The sequence below is a fragment of the Poecilia formosa genome, unplaced genomic scaffold (assembly GCF_000485575.1).
Source record: "Poecilia formosa unplaced genomic scaffold, Poecilia_formosa-5.1.2 Scaffold464, whole genome shotgun sequence".
Taxonomy (NCBI): domain Eukaryota; kingdom Metazoa; phylum Chordata; class Actinopteri; order Cyprinodontiformes; family Poeciliidae; genus Poecilia; species Poecilia formosa.
The window spans coordinates 53,819-73,223 of NW_006800403.1; the positions used below are offsets into that span (position 1 = coordinate 53,819).

General features: G+C 39.6%; 1 protein-coding gene across 1 annotated transcript in view; it reads right to left on the minus strand.

The window, feature by feature from the left end:
- LOC103156105 (E3 ubiquitin-protein ligase Itchy-like) overlaps positions 1–19,405 on the minus strand; it is a 54,486-nt gene that overhangs the window by 11,424 nt on the left and 23,657 nt on the right. Inside the window, exons 8-13 of the mRNA XM_007578028.2 lie at positions 11,869–12,100; positions 11,430–11,525; positions 11,000–11,174; positions 10,213–10,282; positions 503–587; positions 299–427 (exon numbers count right to left, since the gene is read on the minus strand). Of these exons, the coding sequence (XP_007578090.1) occupies positions 299–427; positions 503–587; positions 10,213–10,282; positions 11,000–11,174; positions 11,430–11,525; positions 11,869–12,100 (787 nt within the window). The remainder of the gene's footprint in view (positions 1–298; positions 428–502; positions 588–10,212; positions 10,283–10,999; positions 11,175–11,429; positions 11,526–11,868; positions 12,101–19,405) is intronic.

Consider the following 19,405-nt stretch of genomic DNA (forward strand, 5'->3'; position numbering starts at 1 on the left):
ATGTAGGTAGCAGAATTGTTGTATAGCGGCAGAGCAGCTAGCATATTAAAGAATTGTCTTTTTGCCTTCCAGCATTGGACTCATGCTCAAAATTTCCGGATGTAAAAAAGATAACATGGAATGCGTGTAAAGTGTGCATCTACATGCAATGAACCGGTCTGACCGCTTCCACAGGGCAATATGAAACATTTCCTCTTCAATATTTTGGTATTTTTCTTTAGCTAGGGTTGTGCCCTTCATGAATAGGAAGGCTTACATTTTTAGGTCGGAATGGAAAGTAATGAGGAGGAAAACATACAGAGAGGATTTTCCCGTGCGAGGGTCAATGTAGGTGGTCGTTCTCCTGTTGTGGTCTACAAAATAAGGAATGCCATCCACGGTGAATCTCATCTCCCAGCCTTCAGGAAGCGGCTTCTCGTTCAGTAATCTGAAAATGAGAATTGTTTAAAGATGTTTTCAGGAAAACAAAACCAAAAAGATGGGGCTGAATTCCCTCTCTCACCCCTGCGTTCGAGGGTCCTCCCACTGAGTTGAGCGGGTCTGGTGATGGACAAAGTAAACTCTTCCGTTGCCATCTGTCCTCTTTTCTGAAGGGACAGAAAACATATCTGCATGCATTCATTCGCTCCTGCTGCAAGTTGTCAACTTAAACTGCTTAAACTAAATGCAAACAGGTTTTCAAAAGGTATTTATTAAGAGTTGTTAATTTGAGTAATTATATCGACTAATTTAGATGTAGACTAATGTATAAAACATGACAAAAAGCCCAGCTTTTTTTTTTATACTCTAACATTTTTCATTATTACAATGAAACATGCACAGAACTAGGCGCACTGATTCATAGTTGGAGAGAAAAGGAAAACATTACAAGATGTTACACATAGTTAAGCTTCCTTGTTCTTGTATGCCAGCCATTTAGACCAGCGTTTGTTGTAAGAATGTCCTTTTATATGTAAAAGATGTTAGTTTTTCCATAGAGTGAATCTCCTCCAAGACTTCCCGCCAATGGTCCAGCTGGGGAGGAAGTTTCTTTAGCCAAGACAGTGTAATAGCTTTTTTCTTGCAATTGATATAATTTTAAAAAGATACTCATCTTCTTTTTGAAACACTTCTCCAGATATCAGCCCCAGCAGAAAAATTCTTGGGTCTTTGGGGATGACATACCCCCAAAATTATCCCGGTAGTCTGACAGATTCCATCCCAGTAAGGTGCCAACTTTGGGCAGGACCAAAATACGAGAGTATTCACATTCTGATGGCCACATAGTCTCCAACATTGCTGTTCTTCTCCTCTACGTCTACTAATAATGTGAGGTGTAATAAAGTATCTAATTAAGCACTTCCATCCAAATTCCTTTCATCTTTTAGAACTGGTAGATGTTTGTTGTGTCACACACATTGAAAGCCAATCACCCTCTGTAATTTTTACTCCCAATTACTTTCCCATTTTGACTTAATATTCAAGGTGTTATTTCCATTATGTTTCTGCAACTCCTTATATAGTTTGGAAAATGTTTTACATGAGAGTATAAGAATTTGTACAATGTTACTTTCTGGAGGAACACCTTTTTTCATTTCGGTATTGTAGCAATGTCTTATCTGAAAATATTTAAATAAACCTCTGTTCTCAAGATTAATCAATTTTCAGTTGCTCAAATGTTTTAAAGGCGTTACCTGGCACAAAGCTACAAGTCCTCCATCTTTCCAGCCTAAAGAGTCCAACTCTCCTGGCCGAAAGTTTGAGTTACGGGAGGGCCACATCAGGAGTGCAGTGAAATCTGCCAATTTGTACTCATCAATCACTTCCTTCCAGATTGACGATGTGTCTTCAAATATACTATTCCCATTTTTGTCCATAACTACCTCCCAGGCGTGTTTGGGGTTGGACCCCACCCTGCCAAAGTTCAATCTGTTTCCATCCAGTCTCCATTTCCAGGGAGCACCAGACAACCATAAATGGAATTCCCTCAAATTTGGAAGGGCCAGACCGCCCTGGTCTCTATTAATTTGGAGTGTTTTAAATTTTATCCTTGGTTTGGTCCCGGACCAAATAAATCTTGAGATTCCCAGGCATGGAACCGTGTGTTAGATATTCTAATAGGCAATGACATGAAAAGATATAAAATCAAGAAAGCAGATTCATCCTCACCATTTCCATTCTAGCTGTGAAATCCAACAACAATCTTGCCCAGACTGTCAAGTCTTTTTGCATGGTTTCAGTAAGATTACCAAAGCTCAAACTAAATAACTCATCCAAATCTCGGGAAATAAATACTCTTAAGTATTTTATAGCTTTTTGGCATCCCACTTAAGTCCATAGGTCTTTCTTATAAATTTACTAGGGGAGTAGTTAAAGTGTGAGAACTTGTGTTTTTGTGATGTTTAGACTTCAGCCTGACAGTTGACCATAAGTTTTGGGAGCGTTATATTTGGATTTTGGAGGTATGTGACTACGCCATCTCCAAAGAGGCCAATTTTGTGTTTTATATTTGCAAAACTAACACCCTTTATCCCATCATCCTCTCTAATAGCCTGTGCCAAGGGTTCAATGAATATTGCAAAAAGTGATGGACTTAGGCAACATCCCTGGTGGGTTCCTCTCTATAGTTGGAAGCCATTCGTTAGGTGCCCATTGATTTTTTACCCTGGCCCATTTTTCATCATAAAGTAACCGCAAACAACTAATAAACTGATTATTAAAGCCCAGACACTCTAGTGCCTTGCACAGAAAAGTCCAGTTGACCCAATCAAAAGTTTTTTCTGCGTCTAGGTTAACTAATGTCACGCCGAGATCCTGCTTTTTGGCTTGAGCTAACATATGTAATGTTCATCTTATGCTGTCATGAGTTTGTTGGCCTTTGATGAATCCTGTCTGGTCTTCATGTATTAGATCTAACAAGTAATACTCCATTCTCCGAGAGATTATTGATGTAAAAAAATGTATAAACAACATTCAGAATTGAGATTGGGCGATATGATTCACAGTATCCAACCATTTTCCCTTCTTTAGGGAGGACAGATATTACAGCCTCTATCCAAGATGGTGGTTTCTCTGTCCTACTCAAAGTCCAGTTAAAGTACTCAAGCAGGACAGGGGAAAGCTCCTCCCTGAACATCTTGTACCATTCATTCATTTGGAAACCCATCACTACCTGGGCACTTATTACTTTTCAAATGTCCAATAACCGTATCCAATTTTTTCTGGGTAATGGGAGCAGATACCTTCACTTGGATCAGTCCAAGTGAAGGTAGGTCCAAAGTCGGGCTAAAACTATTCGAGTAATTTGAGTACCTTGATTATTAAAATTCCTCGAGGAAAATTTCCCTGTCTCGAAGCTTCGTCAATTTATGTTTTATTAGTTAGTGCAGAGTGTTCTGGCTGGAACATTATTTGCGGTGCACGGAGCTCTGAATTCCGCCTCTGAGTTGTTGACGAAAGCTAAGTGTTAGCGGAATAACGTCCAATCTTCAAGTTCGGCCCGTGGGGATTTTATTCATTGGTGATAATGCCTGGGTTTTCATTGTTTTTGGGGGACCAATAAACATCCTTAAAATGAATGGCGCGATGCCTCGAGTACGGCAGCCTCTCTCCTCTGGGCGCTGCTGGTTCAGAGCGAATGGCGGGAAGAGCACTAAGGAGTATTTATATAGGTGAGCGGATAGACTGAACACGGCGGGCAGCTGAGTAGCTGATGGTCACAGTGCAAGTGTAGCTATACGGACGAACTGCACAATAAATTTCATATCACCCCGGTCTCAACAAACGAGTGGCGGAAGTCATTGTGGCTGGTCGATGAGTTTCTGAGTGTGACGAATGAAGGTGCCGTAAATATCCCGTATTGTTCTCACCCTCTGTTCTTACCTTCGTCCCCTGGTCTACTGGTTCCCGGACCTACATTCGTCTGTCCCCTGGTCCATTTCCTCCTCTCCACCCCCATCTTACGTTCGTTCGCTCACCTGCCTCCAAGCCACTAAATCCAGGTGACATTTCCCATATTCTCAAACCCAAAGCTTGACGGGTATGGGGCAAGGTAAGAGTTCATCTATTAAACTCACTGAAGATGAATACATAAACTAAAAGCTGGAGTATAGACATTTTTTATAAGCGTATTTGTGAACCTGACTATTATTAAATTGGATATAATTTCAGATCTCTGTACAACTTTTCTTCAGGTTAACTTAGAAAGTGAGCTATTATTGTTACAGGTTAGTTTTCTAAACTAACCGCTAGGGATGCTCAAAAATTAAAAATTGGACTGATATTGATATCTGATAGTAACACCGGTGTTATGGAAGATTTACCAATATTTTATTTTATAATTTTTTTTATCCAATTACTCGATTAATTGTAAGAAAAATCGATAGACTACGTGATTACTAAAATATTCGTTTACAACAGCCCTCGTCCAAAGCTGCCAAATAATTGTCAGTAGCAGTTATGTTAACTGGTTCTCAGGCAGAGTATAGTGTTTTAAAGTAATTTTCAAAGGTCTTATGTATTTTCTCCATGTCGTAGGTTAAATTACCAGTTAAGGATTCTCTAATTTTGGTGATCGAATGTCCAATTGGTGTTTACGAAGTTGTCTAGCTAAGATTCATGTAGCTTTTGGGCCTGGTTCGTAAAATGTTTGTTTGGAGAATCGTAATTTTTTCTCAAGTTCCTCAAGTATCATTCTTCATTTATATCGTTTTTAGTTTTCGTTATTTGTTCTGATAATTCTCCATCAGTCATTTGCTGTTTTAATTCTAATTTTCTCAATGTGTTTTCCAATTCCTTGTATTTTAACCTTTTTATTTTTTTAAGTTGAGCAGTTCTAGAAATACACGATGGATTCTGGATGGAAGTGGAAGACCGTGTGTCTGACGACGCTGTCAGTCAAGGATGTTGAAGATGTGTACATGATTGGATTTATAACAGGTTTTCTGCTTATTGGAGTTGGTGGCTACCTGGCTTATCGGAAATTTCGGAAGATGCCGGCGTCCATTTTGACCACTTCAAGGCTGCCGGGTATGGTTGATGGGATCTGCAGAGCGAGCAACACTCAAACTGAGATGATACGGGAGCTGAGCTGCAGACTGGGTGCGATCCTGGAACAGGACCATGGCCGGACAGCGGATCTCGGACTCAGAATGGATATGGTGTGACCTTGGAGAACGTTGTTCACTTGGATCAGGCGAGAGACCCTAAATTTGGCTGTTTGGATTTGCCATTGAGAAGCACCAGCGAGACTTTCAAGGAAGGCGGTAAACTGATGTCAGCTTGACCTAAACAAATTTCTGCTATCGGAATCTGGCTCCCCGGGCTGGCCTTGGCTAGCCAGCTATCCTCCCCTGGTTGTTATGTCTAAAGAAGGTTCTGTTCTGCTGCCCCTCCCGAGACCATCTGTGGGCCCTGAACTGATGAGCTGGTGGTGAACTCCGACATCATACTCACAATCACGGGTTCATTGTCTGACACACACATAACTCACATGAGACCCATATGCACGTCACACCTCCTCCTCATACCCGGCTTGTTTTGTCTATATGTGCCGAGGTTTTCTTTTTCTTCATCTCAAACGCTGCCCTGCAAAGAGCAGAGCTGTTTTGTTTCCTCTCCTCACCTGATGTTTTTCTTATTTTTCCCATTTCCTCTGCAAGGCGGCGCCCGTCGGGCTGCGAGGCCTCAGCGAACTATCCCCCTCTCTCCCACTCCCCCCCCCTCATGTTGTTGTGTAATGGATGGCTGTACTGGAACTGTAATTTTGTTGTCTTTCTGACTTCTTTTCCTTGAGCTCTTTCTTGATAGCGATATATTCTCTGCGTTTTTTTACCATCTCGGGTGCATAATTGGAGGCGCGGTATAGAAGGAAAAAGTGATAATTCTAGGGGCCCTGACCAACAGTGGGCCCTCCACAAATTATTTTTGTTCATAGAAATAAAAAAAAATTAAATAAAATCTGGGCCCTGTCGATTACAAAATTAATCATATTGCATTTTCAAAGTTTGTTTTTAGCAGTAAAAATTTAATGTTCCCACTCCCAGATCAAAAGACACACATCCATATTTGCCCTGAACCCCCCTATCTGCATTAAATGGTTCGTTCCCGTTTTGAGCGCTTCACCGTGACGCTGTTCAGCTGCAGACAGTGGAAGACAAACGATTGTGGCAGTTACTATGCTGCTAAGAAAAGTTAGAAAATCAGGTTTTCAAACAAATGAGGAGAGAGAAAAAGGCAAGAGTGTTAATTTCTAACCCAGTTTTTCTCCATGAGAGGCGAGTAGACTGTGTGAGATTATCAAACATTTAGCATAGTTAGCTTAGCTACAAACTACTGTTTGCCTCCTTTTCACTAGCATTTAATAAATTAAGGAAAAAAATTACCAACATATTCATATATTTAACTTGTTCCTTGTACCTTTTACCACTCAAATGAGTCAGTCAGCAGCAGCTCTAACCCACGTCCTTCCTGACCCGTTCTCTTCTGAGTGAAATTAAAGCTGCAGTATGTCACTTTTTTATCAATGTTTTTTTCAAATTTTTTTTAAAAACTGTCATTATGTTGTGACAGTATGATATGAGAGGTAATCTGTGAAAAAGCCATTTCCTCTGCCTTCTCCCAGTGCTAGAAACAACCAGTCAGTGGCAGGAGAGTTTTAGTGCTGTCAATCACAATCTCATGTGGTGCTGCTCATCCTTCCTCCCCCTCGATTTGTGCCGTACTGCAGTTAGCATAGCACAGAGCTGTGCAGATTCAAACTGTGAATGCTCAGTTTAGTTAGCATAGCTACCAATGACGGCAGATAAACGGTTTCTTGTTATGATAAGTTGTTTCTCCACCACTAGCAAATTTAGCAGTGAGTGAATGAGGCTAATTCACAGTGCTAAGAGCATCTTACTAGTTCTGATAGGTTGTTTTGGTCAGAACGGTGCATTACCTTAACCAGTAATAATTCAGGAAGGAGATGGAGGAGATCGATTGTTGTCAGATTATTTGTCTCATAATAAACTGCTATGACATCGTGACAGCTTTAACAAATATGGAGAAAACATTTTTTATTAAAGCTATGTACTGCAGCTTGAATAAAATGCAACTACATAGCATTTTTGAGAAGTCTGGATTGCTTTATGTGTAGTTGCACATTGCTTTTGGGGAGACATTTCAGTATCCAAAACTAATAGAAAAAAATTTAAGCAACCTACTTGCATACTGGATGTGGACTGTTGGATGTTAAATTCATGAGCAGTAAATTTTATCAGTAAAATAATGTAAATAAGAAAATAATGTAATAATGTAAATAAGTACATAATATTAGCAGTAAATATCATCAGTATTGAACCAAAGAAAGCAAGGCAGATGCAAGCCTTTAAAATTGTGATGGGTCAAATAGACTCAAAAAAATGTAACAGCAGCTGTGCAGGGGGGCCCCAAACAAATTTTTTGTCAGGGAGCCCACATAATCGTGATCGAAAGTGTATATTTGAAGAGCCCACCTGGATCTTGCCTTTTTTCCACACTTCTCTTAAGATCTTTTCTTTTGTAGAAAATTCCAAAAAGTTGAGAAAAGCCCTCAGTGGTGAGTCGGGTAGTGGTTTACTTGCCAGAGTGCGATGTGCGCGCTGTATTTTCAAGTCAAGGTCCTCCGGTAGTTGTTGCTGGCTTCTCAGAAGTAGGGTTGCCACCTTTCAGAAATTAAAATGAGGGACGCCCACCACGGCTCGTCGTCCTACTCTCATGGGATGGGATGTCCAATGCAGTGATAAAATTATTTTATGGCGGTGTTTTTGTCTTTAAAAAGTGATCCATAGAGCAATCGTTCATGCATAGTTGGCTAGAGTACCCCAAAATTGTACTCCAATCAGAGTAGCATACCTTAAACATGTTTAATTAAGCAAGTGTAAAAAGTATTTGATAAACCACTCAAGTATTGAGTAACTGATCATAACACCTGATTTAATATTCAAAATGTATCCTCAGAAAGCCAAAAGTATAAAAGCTATGTGAACATTATGGTACTGTAAAGAATATTACTAAAATATTTATAGAAATAAGTAGTTAGGTTTGGAGGCTGGACCAAATTTACCACACCGGCCAGGATAGTCAGTGTTTTTTTCATGGCAACACTTGAAAGAGAAAGAAACAAAAAAAGAAGAAACAGAGCAATATTTCATCATTTGATATTAGTGAGCCAAAGAGCCACTTGTGTCTCCAGAGATCTTGGTTACAGATCCCCGTCAGATGGAAAGTATGATCCTATACAGTGCAGCACTATAATTTTTAATTTGTTGTTAAAGTAAAATTATGAAGGTTAAAAAAAAAAAAATAAAAAAAAAGTGATCCACCACTGAGTAACTTCTTTGGAACGCCGTTGGCCCCCATCTAGAACCGCCCCTGGGCGGCAAGTCCAGGTCTGACATTAATACATTAAATGAATGTATATTCAAAAATATATCAACATTTCAAAATAAAACCCACAGAAAGCCCTAACAAACCTTTTAAAGTAGGAAATATTTATGTATTTAGTGTTAATCTATTTGTATGATTTGTTCCTTAAATGACCACTTGTATTATTTTGGCTGATATTATACATTAAATAAGCAAATAATCAAACCAGTAAAAGCACAATAAGAAGCTTACTCGTAGCAAAATGTTCTGTACCATATCAGCCTCAGGAGATGATTGAAGGATGAAGAGACGATGTCAAGTTCTGTAGGTTCTGCAGTTCCTGTCCTGATCCATTCATACAGCAGCACACTGCACCATGTGCACCATGATGGACACATTTTTTTTTTTTAATTGCCTGTGTTCATACTTACCGACATTCAGCCTAGGATTTGCGTCTTCCCTCGCACGTCTGTATCTTTGTGAGAGGTTTTACTTCCAAGGACGGTGGAGAATTGGGTCGAGGACGTTTTAAGACCCGGGTTGACAGCATCTCACAGTGACTGCTTAGTGTCCATCTCTAGGCAACCGTGACAACAGCATCGGTCCGTAGCTTACTTTGGAGTCCTTTCTACATTCCGCCACGACAATTTAGTTGACCTTAATATTTCCTGTGTTTTATTTTGGTCATAATTGTTACACTTAGTGTTGATGTGTGTGATAGGCGTGTCTATCGGACAGTTATAGAATACGGAACAACCCGCGTCCCGTATCAGTTCAATACGAGACACAACATTTAACAGCCAAATACGGGACGATTCCATATTTTAAGGGACGGGTGGCAACCCTACTCAGAAGCGTCTCAATATATTATGTGGTGGAGTTCCCCTCCTGACCTTCTGGCACCCCAAAGACACGTACGTTGTTTCTTCTGGATCGGGACTCTAAATCAAGCACTTTAAGCTGTGTTTTTCTCTGTTGCTCAATGCAGAAGCACAGCGCTTCGGTCGCTTCCCATTTCCAGTTCTCCACTTGATGAACGCGGGCTTCCGCCTCGTCAACCCGCTCTGCCAAGCTCTGCACCTCAGTGGCAATACTGTGCAGCTTACCGTTGATCTCATGTCCCAGATGGTCGATGTTTTGTTGTAGCTTTGCATTATCCCCCTTCATGACAGTCTTCAAATCTTCAATAGCCATGCAGTAATCCCTCCGAGTCCATGTTCGTTCCAGTGCTCTCAGCTCCCACACTAGCCACGTTGTCGCTAGCTTGATTTGAACACGTGTTACAGCTTTAGCAACCGGGATGCTTTTATCCTGAGTTTTGGGCATCTTTATTGATTTTTTTATGGCTCAACATGTTTCTCCTCCAGTTCATAAGTTATTTTGTTGAGACACTGAGCATATTAATGAGTTTTGAACGAGAGTTTTTGATATTAAGTTGGGAGAGAGGCTCTGACGCAACCATCTACTCCATTTGCTTCCGAAAGTCCTCGTATGGTCTCAGCCCATCTTTTTAAGCCACATTTCTATGTGATTACTATATTTCTGTATAATTTTGCATGAGTTAGTTTTTTTATATGTACATATAGAAACAAATTAAACTTTCTGGGCTCAGCTTCAGACGTCTAACTAAATATTTCTGACCAGCCCTTCTTAATATCTGTTCTTTCGTTTTCCATCAAAGTTCTTTGAATCACTCAGAGCATGAATGATGTTTTTCAAATAAACCCATCTTGACTTTCCTAAAAGGATCTGGGCTGTATACTGAATTTAACTTTAAAACCTGTTATGATGGGTCAATGTTCATGTGCCTGATCCATTGAAGGGCTGTGGCGCCTTTAAAGAGCTTACCCCATCCAGCAGGCAGAGGGCCGAGAGGATCAAACTCTTTATTCTGAGAAGCTGCCGCCTGGTCTTGAACCTTCAAGGACAAATGTTGACAAAAAAAAACAAAAAACTGAATTTTACTAAAACTGGATAAAATTGTAATGAAGCACAAGACTTTCCAGGGTTCCGTTTGATTCTGTGACACAAATTTATGTACAATTATTAAGCGCTGGATCAAAATCTTGCCCAGAAATCTTTTTTTTTTTTCCACATCAGACAAAGAACAGAGAAGCATGACAACATGTGGAAATATATTTATGTCATTTAAGTTGCTTCATTGTATTGGTGAAGTAAAAGTGGTTGAGGAAGTGGTTTTGAGGTTGTGTAGAGATTTCCAGATCAAATGTTTATTAAATGAAATGCTGCCTTAAGACCACAGAATCACAGACGCTGAATATCTTTGCTGCACTTTCTTCCTTTTTTTAAGTCACAAGTTGTCTGAATTCACAGTTTGTGTATTCAGATATATTTTAGATATGGATATTACTTAGAAAATTTATTCATAACAGATTTCACTAGGTTCACACTACACAAAGCTCATGATACCAGTGTAATGTCTTAAAGACATTTTTTCTTTCTGAAACTCCTGACAACATGGTTCCTCTATTAACCATTTAACAACGTTTTTAAAAAACAAAGCTCGGCGGGGGAAAAAATACTTTTCTTCCGCTTTTGAGGTTTTGTTTTTTTTTAAAAAGCGAAACTCCACATTCCCTCACTTGCCCATCTCAGGTTAAGGAGGAAGTCTTACCCCATAGATGAACCTCTGGTTGAACTGCTGCATGGCGCCCTGCAGCTGGCTCTGCTGGTGTTGCCACTGTTCATAGTTACGCACCGTCTCCACCGTGGGCCGCTGCCATGTGGTAGTTCGGGTGATGTGATCAACAAAGTAGACACGGCCCATCTGATCAAAACGACGCTCCCACCTTTAGACATGCAAAAGGGAAACATTAATTTCTGCAACACTTGAGAAAATAATAAAATAATAAAATAATCGTTATATGGAGAAATAGGAAGAGGCAAGTTCATGGAAATCACCAGAACAACATGAAGAAACTTTTCCCTCAACTGTGAACCTATGCAAGCTGACTTTGTAGAGATATTAAAAATAAGAACTGTAATTACTGCAATACTGGTATATCCATATTTAAAGCCATCAGTCATGAGAAAAGAAGTTGTACCCAGGGGGGAGCGGCTCAGGACGTTCCCATGTTGTTCTCTTTTCAATGTGATCCACGTAATACAACCGGCCATTCTGATCCACTCTCTGCTCCCATCTATAGGACAAAAGTGAAAAAATAAATAAATCACACATACAAGACAGCATTTAAAAAGGCACACATTTCCCATAATTCGTGTGTGGCAAACCTATGCTAAAAGTTTAAGCTTTTCTTCCTGAAAAACAACTACATTACAACAGCCTTAAGAAAACATCCAATGGTTTCAGAAATTAATATTTATGCCCTAAATTGATCTAGATTACTGGTTTGTTTGGCTAAAAAAAAAAATACAGCACCATTTCCTAAAGCTGTCTCACTGAATGACTCATTAACTTCTCTTCCTGTATTTTCTGCTGATACAGCTTTTTCGTGCGGCGCAGACTGCAACATAAGAACCGACCCAGGGGGCAATGGTCCAACGTTGGCGTATGGTGTTCTGGGAGGGAGAGAAGGCGTGGTCGGCTGTCTGGTCGCTGTGCCTCCGGCTGTGGAGGCGGGCATGGAGCTCCTATTTGAGGACGTCAATGGGCTCGAGTCCGGAGCAGATGAGGGCCCCGGGGTCCGCACCGGTGTATCAGAGGCTGCCTGGCCCTGGATAGCCTCTGTGGGAGCCATGACATTGGTAGAAGATGCTGAGGGGGAAAAAGAACAAAACAAAAACAAACAAAAAAAAAAAAAAAAAAAAAAAAAAAAAATGTTACTATTGAGCAGAGGTTCCCAAACTGTGGGGCGCGCCCCCTAGGGGGGCGCCGTGCCATTGCAGGGGGCAGGGGGGGAAGCGGTATGGATGAATAACAAAAATAAATAAATAACAGGGGCGGAGCTTAGAGCACCGGTGAGCAGCATGCAGACGAAAAAAGGGAGAAAAGGGAAAGAAGCTGTTCGAATTCATTTAACTTGCTGTTTGCAGTTTGTTGTCTCTTTCCTTTGATGCGTGTGTGTGGAAATGCAAGTAATGTTAGAAGTTAAGGACATTGTTTATTTAGCAGAGTATTTAAGTTTTTACCCTTAATTGATAGCATGCTTTGTTCACGTGTGCACTTTAAGAGCTACACAGTGTGGGTTTTTTGTGTCGTGTATTTATTTAAAAATGGATGTTTGTAACCTTAATATTGCAGTTATTTACTAAGTGTGATATAACTTCAGTCATTTTATTTAGGCATTATTCAGACACTGATGCTGTATTATTTATCTTTTCTAGAACCACACAGTTACATCAAATTAAGAAATAAATAGCAAGTGCAAGTTAAACCCACTGGAGTGCCACTCTGCCTTTCTTTGGAGTTCTAACCGGACTCAACACCATGATCTGAACATTTCCACTAGCGAGTTGCAGTCTGTACCTTTAAAGTATAACAGTGAGTTGGGGGGTGCTGTGGCTGTGGCACGACCCATGTATTGAGGCCTTAGTCCTCGTGGCGGTGGTCGCAGGTTCGATTCCCGGCCTGGTAACATTTGCCGCATGTATTCCCCCTCTCTCATTACCCTCTTTCCTGTCTACCTACATTCAAATAAAGGCCACTAGAGCCAACAAAACCTTTATTAAAAAAAAAGGTATAACAGTGAGTCTCTAAGAATCTTCCTCACTACCCTTCCCGCCCAGGGAATCCACAGGGGGGGCATAGAATATGTTTGGAAACCACTGGGGGGGCCCAGGAGAAAAAGTTTGGGAAGCACTGCTATAAAGTGACAAAAGCACCTCCAAAATGGCAGCTGTTGTGGTGCAGTCATTGTCTGCAGAAATCAGGATCCATCAACGTGGGGAGCTGGAGCCAAGCCCAAGCATAACTAAGGCTGTTTTTGCATCCAATAGTCCAAAAGACTCTAACATTTGTTTCATTTTCATATGGTGCGGTTTGCTTTCACTGCACTCAGTCAAATGATCCAAACTGCTTAAACAAGCTGTTCCCCCTCTTGCCTGTGGTGGCGCTTGTTGAGAAAATAAATTTAAAATAAGCTAGTTTTAAAACTTAACATGTCTTGATACAAATTGCCTAAATTGTGGTTTTAAAGTCAATAATGTATTCTGGCCTACTGATCTTTATGTTACCTGTAAGTTACAGCAGACGGTTTGCTAGGATCATTTGAATTGCCTTTTGTCTGTGTGGGAAAACAATACAGTAGAAGTTCTAGCTTTTCACACTCATCTGTGAAAAGCCGTAAACACGGCAGGAGTTTCTGGCTTCAGACAAAGGGTCAGAGCTAGCTCCTGGTTGGATGAGGAAAGATGCGCCTTATTTGAATAAATTAAAGATAAGAATACGCCTTCACTATAAAACTTTCTACACAGAAGTAACAAATTAGATTTTGCTCTTGCAACTTCTCCAAAGACGTCTTTGCTTTGCATTCGTCTTTTCCATCTTTTGTCTTTTTCTCTCAGGTAAATTCATGCGTCGTTTGTGCTCTGAGGTTTCTGATGTTATGTGATGTGCTTTTCTGGTGATGGTATGCATCTGTCTTGAATAAATGCTGATTATTGTGACGCTGTTATCTCTGTGTGATCTCAGTCTTTGCGCACAGCATTTTTCTGAACCCGGGCATAAGAGAGGATTTAACGAGACAAAAGGTTTTTAAAGTTCAAGAATTTTTCCTCTCTTAACAATTAGGGACTCGCCCGATTCTGAACAAGTGCTGTGCGATTGACGCTGGGACCGCAGTGAGCGACTTTGAGCTCTGTTTTGTCCACGATACAGGTGCGTCTCCTGATGCGAGTTTGATTTCTCTTTGACGCGCTGGTTTGTGGCTTCGACCGGATCTTTGGTTTCATTGCAGAGAAACGATTGTGTGCTTTTTCTTTTTTGGATCTTAGCATATAGGACTTTTATTTTTACCATGGTGAGTGGTGCGTTATTGTAGGAACAAGCTTGTATCAGCCTGAGAGTTTGATCCACTCTAAAGGGACATGTTATTCGGATTTGGCCGAGTGTTGTTCGGATTTGGCACAGGTTGTACTGCTTCGTTATGTTTGGGGTTGTGGTTCGAAGAGTACGTTAAATTGAAGGGTTGGTCCCCCTCGAGTTCTGCACTCGACTGGAACAATTTTGGGTGTGAAATCCACCTGTGACGACTAGCGTTACGAAGGGACAAGAGTGAGGCCCACACGTTTGTTATTTTATGACACCGGTGTCCATAGGGATTTCTTTCGTCTGAATGAGTTTACCGTTTTTGTGTCTTTGTGCGTCTCACTAACCTTTTTGTGTGTTTACTGTGAATTGTTTTTGATTGCGGCTGGATGTGAAGGTTTTTATTTTTTCACTGAGGGGCAGAAGGAGCAGTATGCATCGCTACCCTTGCCGTTTTTGTGGTGAACTGGAACATTGGATCAAACAATGTCCCCATTAACTGCCAGCACCTGCGGAAGAAGGTGTGTTGTTAAACTCACCAGCACCACAACCTCTGAATGCTGCACTGATTCCATGGATGGTGAATGAGAATATTTTATGAAATGTTATTAAATGTTTTTGCTCTATGTTATGTTGCTAAATTTATGTTAACATATGGCCTATTGGAGCACATGGTTTCTGTGGGACATAGATTTCTTTTACAGATCTTGCAGTCTTTTGTTTCACAGCGGGGAGACTGAGTGACCATTCCATTTGCATTTTGGGAGTTCTTCAGTTCTGTTAACACTGACATTTGCAGCTCACTCTTTCAGGATTCTTGGATTTTGATGTGAATTTCTTTTAGAACTGTGTTTTATGTTGAAATGGAAAGTACAAACTGAGATTTATAAAGATTTTTATTTTCTCAGCAGGGGACATGTAAGGTGTCAGTTCCAGGCTGGAGCACTGGAATGATGTCATTGCTTGTTTTTTTATAATATTGTAACATTTACAATCACTTCAATTCCTAGGTTTCCTGACACAGGATGGAACACCCTCACTGATTGGAACAAGGGAACAAAAACGAGAACATATGGATGGTTTTTCTGTTTGACAGTGTTTTTTTACACTGTGAATGTAGGATATGATGTGTTAAAAAACTAATGACTGAATTTGTTTCTTGTAGGAGGATCTCCAACTTGGACATTACAGGATTCATGATTTGTGCTTTTCATATTACATGACCACATGAACGGTTTATAGGAGATTCCAACGAAGGGTCTGATTAATGGTAGCCGTTTTATAACTCATGCTTATCATGAAATAAGGCATGGTCTTATGACAATTGTATTTAAAACTTTCTACAGGATGATTTTTGGTTTGAAATTTGGGGAAATATGTGGTAAATGGAATCAGTACAAATTGGAAAGTTCTAACTTTATGGTAAAAATTTCTTTATTTCACATGTTGGAGTGTGACGGAAAATTACAGGTGAACCATGGGGATCTTTTCAGTTGCTGTAGGTGAATTACACTACTTAATGTGTTTGCCCAATGTTTCTGGAGAATTGGAAGGTATATTTCTTACATTATAGGTCAACTAATGTAAAGATGCCTTCAAATACTCAGAATAGTGTCGTCTTCCTGTTCTTACGAGTGTGTTGGGGGAGTATCACACCTCACTTTGTTTGGTCAGCTTGATCTGGGGTAACATCCTGCATCTTACAATGGGGTGTTAATGAGTCTGCTTGAGTGCGAACTGAGTGGATTTGTATGCAAATGGCCTTTGATGGGTTTTCAGGAAGCGCTCTGTAAATATGACATCACTTTAGAGAGTAGCTGTGTGATATTTTTCTTATTTTAAACCATTTAGGGACAGTGAAGGTTTTGTTTCATACATTTACTTTTACTACTGCTTTACCGACAATTTTACGGTGATAATGATTGCATATTTTGGTATCACAATCTGATTTGAAGCAGAGTCATCTGCTTGTGCCATAGGATTAATGCACACAACAGAGGCCTTGGCTTGCAGCAGATAGAATTAGTGATTAAGAGACTGTCTCATCCACTTTGGTATTTTATTATTTGTTTTTATTTTATACTAACACACTAACTGAATTAACTGTTGGTTTATTTGGCACATGGATGCCTTGCTCAGTAGTAACTAATTGGACGTGTTGAAATTTTAGCACAATGGGGAAAGTTCTCTTATTTTGGTTTTCCAGCTCTAAATTGTTTTTCTTTTGGAATTAAGAAAAACACAGGGGGATATTATAAAGATAAGTTATTACTGATAGAACTTTGAAATTTGAAACATCTCAGTCTATTTTGAATATTGGATGGATGATTTGGATAAATGGTGGAACATGTTACAATATTTTAGTTTTTCAGCAAATTATTATATATAACAGTAACAGATTCCAAATTGTTTTCAAAATGATAATTTTATTATATCAACAGGGGGAGAAGGAGAAATAGACACCAATTCCTGGTCAATTTGTAGATACGGTTAATTGTAAATTTGTTAATCAATAATTTAGATTTTTTTCATTCAACAATAGTGAATTATGGATTTATTTAGGTGGAAAGCCCTTACATTGCCTTCCTGCTCGACTAAAATATGGTGTCTGTGAGAGAGAAGCTCTTACTAAATTTAAATTAGTAATCTAAAATTGAATGGTTTCAAACATCTATGCCATGTTTATTTACATTTAAAATTGTTGATTGATTTCTGCATCACTGCTGATTTTTAATTATATACAGTTGGGTGTAAATTGTTAATTTTGAGGAAAATTTTGGTTAAAACTGCTATGAAATTCAAATAAAATGTGAATAACTTCTGACGTTTTAAACATGAAATAGAAGCTGTTTTGAAGATCTCAATATTACAGTAATGGTTTTGTTTTAATCTAAATTTTGAAATAGGACTTTGTCTTGAAGCATGGGACAATGACAAGGATGTTTGGTATTTAGTAGAACAATATGAAATTCATAATTATTTGACAAAGTGCAATTGAATCAACTTTTAAAAGTGTTGGTACTAGGACATTCTAGATTTTGTTCTAGTTCTTTAATGAGTTTGTGATTTTAAAATTTGTAGTTGATATCTGGCACAAGCAGAGTGAATGTCATCGAGGTACTGACATTTATTGATTCAAACAGTAAGTGACCTTACTTCATTAGTTCTGCCACATTTGGTTGTGAAACGTCTTGCTTAATTCTATTTTTCTTGTCTGTACAGAGTTTGGGTTGTGAAGCGAGAGGAATGGCGGAGTGCTCTGTGGAGACTTAACATAACACAGAGAAGTGAAAATTCATTTGAGTGAGCAAAGTTGGCATAGACTTTTGTTGAATTTTTTAGTTAACTTGTATCATTTTTCTCTGGCAGTTCTGCTCTTGGAGGTTGAAGTCGGTCTCGGGGGTGGGTTTCTGAGGCTTGGCACCATGCTGGAAGGTGTGAGATGATGGTGTCGCTTGGCATCTGGCTTCGGGTGTCTGCTGTTGCTTTAAGCCAAGACATAGCTGCCCACAGTGCTGCAACTACGAACTGTGCCGGACTGACAATTGGAAGGGTCAACACCTCCTATATTTTAACTGAGGTCGGTGAAGAATACCTGCTATTTCATGTTACTTGGGTCACGCTGATGCTTACAGGACCCAGGGATGGATGTGCTCTCTGACTGTTATTGATGAAGCATGCTACAGCTGGATTCGGCAGGAGGTCGCACTTCAAGGATCAAAGACATCCTGACGGGGGATGGAGTACGTTGGGTGGAAACCCTCCTTTGTTCTGCATTTTCTCCCCCACAAACACTGCTGTCATCAAGAGCTGACCTCAGTTCAAGAAGGGGACATTGCATCCCCTGTGCTCTAAGGATGTTTGGTCTGTTCCGGGTGTTTTTACACTATGGACTCTGCACAGTTCACGATGGGCAAGTTAAGATGTCAAGCTGCAGCTCAGCAGATCTCCCGTTTGTCTGGTTGCCTGGTAGTCCTGGATTCTCCACCTCTCGGCATGTGACCTCAGTCCTCTGACCCCTCCTTTGGCGTGTTTTGGCCTCCAAGTTGCAAACCACTGCCAGTCCCCGGTTTAAATTGCTAATATTTCACTTTTTTTTTTTTCAAAATTTATCTCGTATTGAGTAGGATGCCTGCTTTTTATTTTTTTTCTAAGCTGATTTATCACAGGACATACTACATTTACTGGGTTGACTGCCTCATATTCTTCTCGCTTGACATTCTGATCTTTGGTAAACCATCTCAAAAGTTTTATGATTGCAAGACATGTGGTATAGCTTTCTGCATTTCTCGGAAATGCCTCAACTTCCTCCATGATTCACTCTGTCACACATAATTTTTATTTTTTTCCCCTTTCAGCCCGAGAAGAATGGGGAATAACCATTCTAACTTTAATTATTAGAATTACATATTTTTTCTTAACCATACCTGAAATGCATTGTGTGCTACGCTTCAACTACTAAGGAAGATGATCTAAATTTTATTTGGCTCATATTACAGTGGCTACCATTCAGTGGAAACTAAATTTAAATTTAAATGAAATTTAAAATTAAGGTGCTAAAGTGGATTGATGAGTGTCTATAGAGCATACTGAGCTACTGGTACCAAGTTCTGTGTTAATTTCAAAATTTTATCAAATATAAAACTTTTTGATTGAGGTGTGCAGATTGTAACAGCATCTGGGACACCATGTTTGAATTGCATCCAGCTGCGTTATATGATGCTAAAGTTGGCGGTGCTAGCAGATTTCATCTCAATGAGTTGTATGGGATTTTTATTATATTCTATGACAGAACATATGTTCTGTTATAGAAACAGGGGGAAATGAATGGAATTGATCTAATAAGCACATTTTTAGTTTGGATCTCTTTACTTTTCGGCATAAAAAGAGGTTATTGAAGTTAAATCAAAATTCATTAAATATGAGCTAACTATTTGGATATGGAATAACTAAAATTTATAAATTGAATACACTGAATTTAATATTACCTGTCAAATAGTTTATACAAAACAGGGTTTCCTAAAACAGGGAAGGTGATCGTTGGATTGTTGCATCTCTCTTCATATGATTTAAAATAAGTTGTTTAACTAAGAC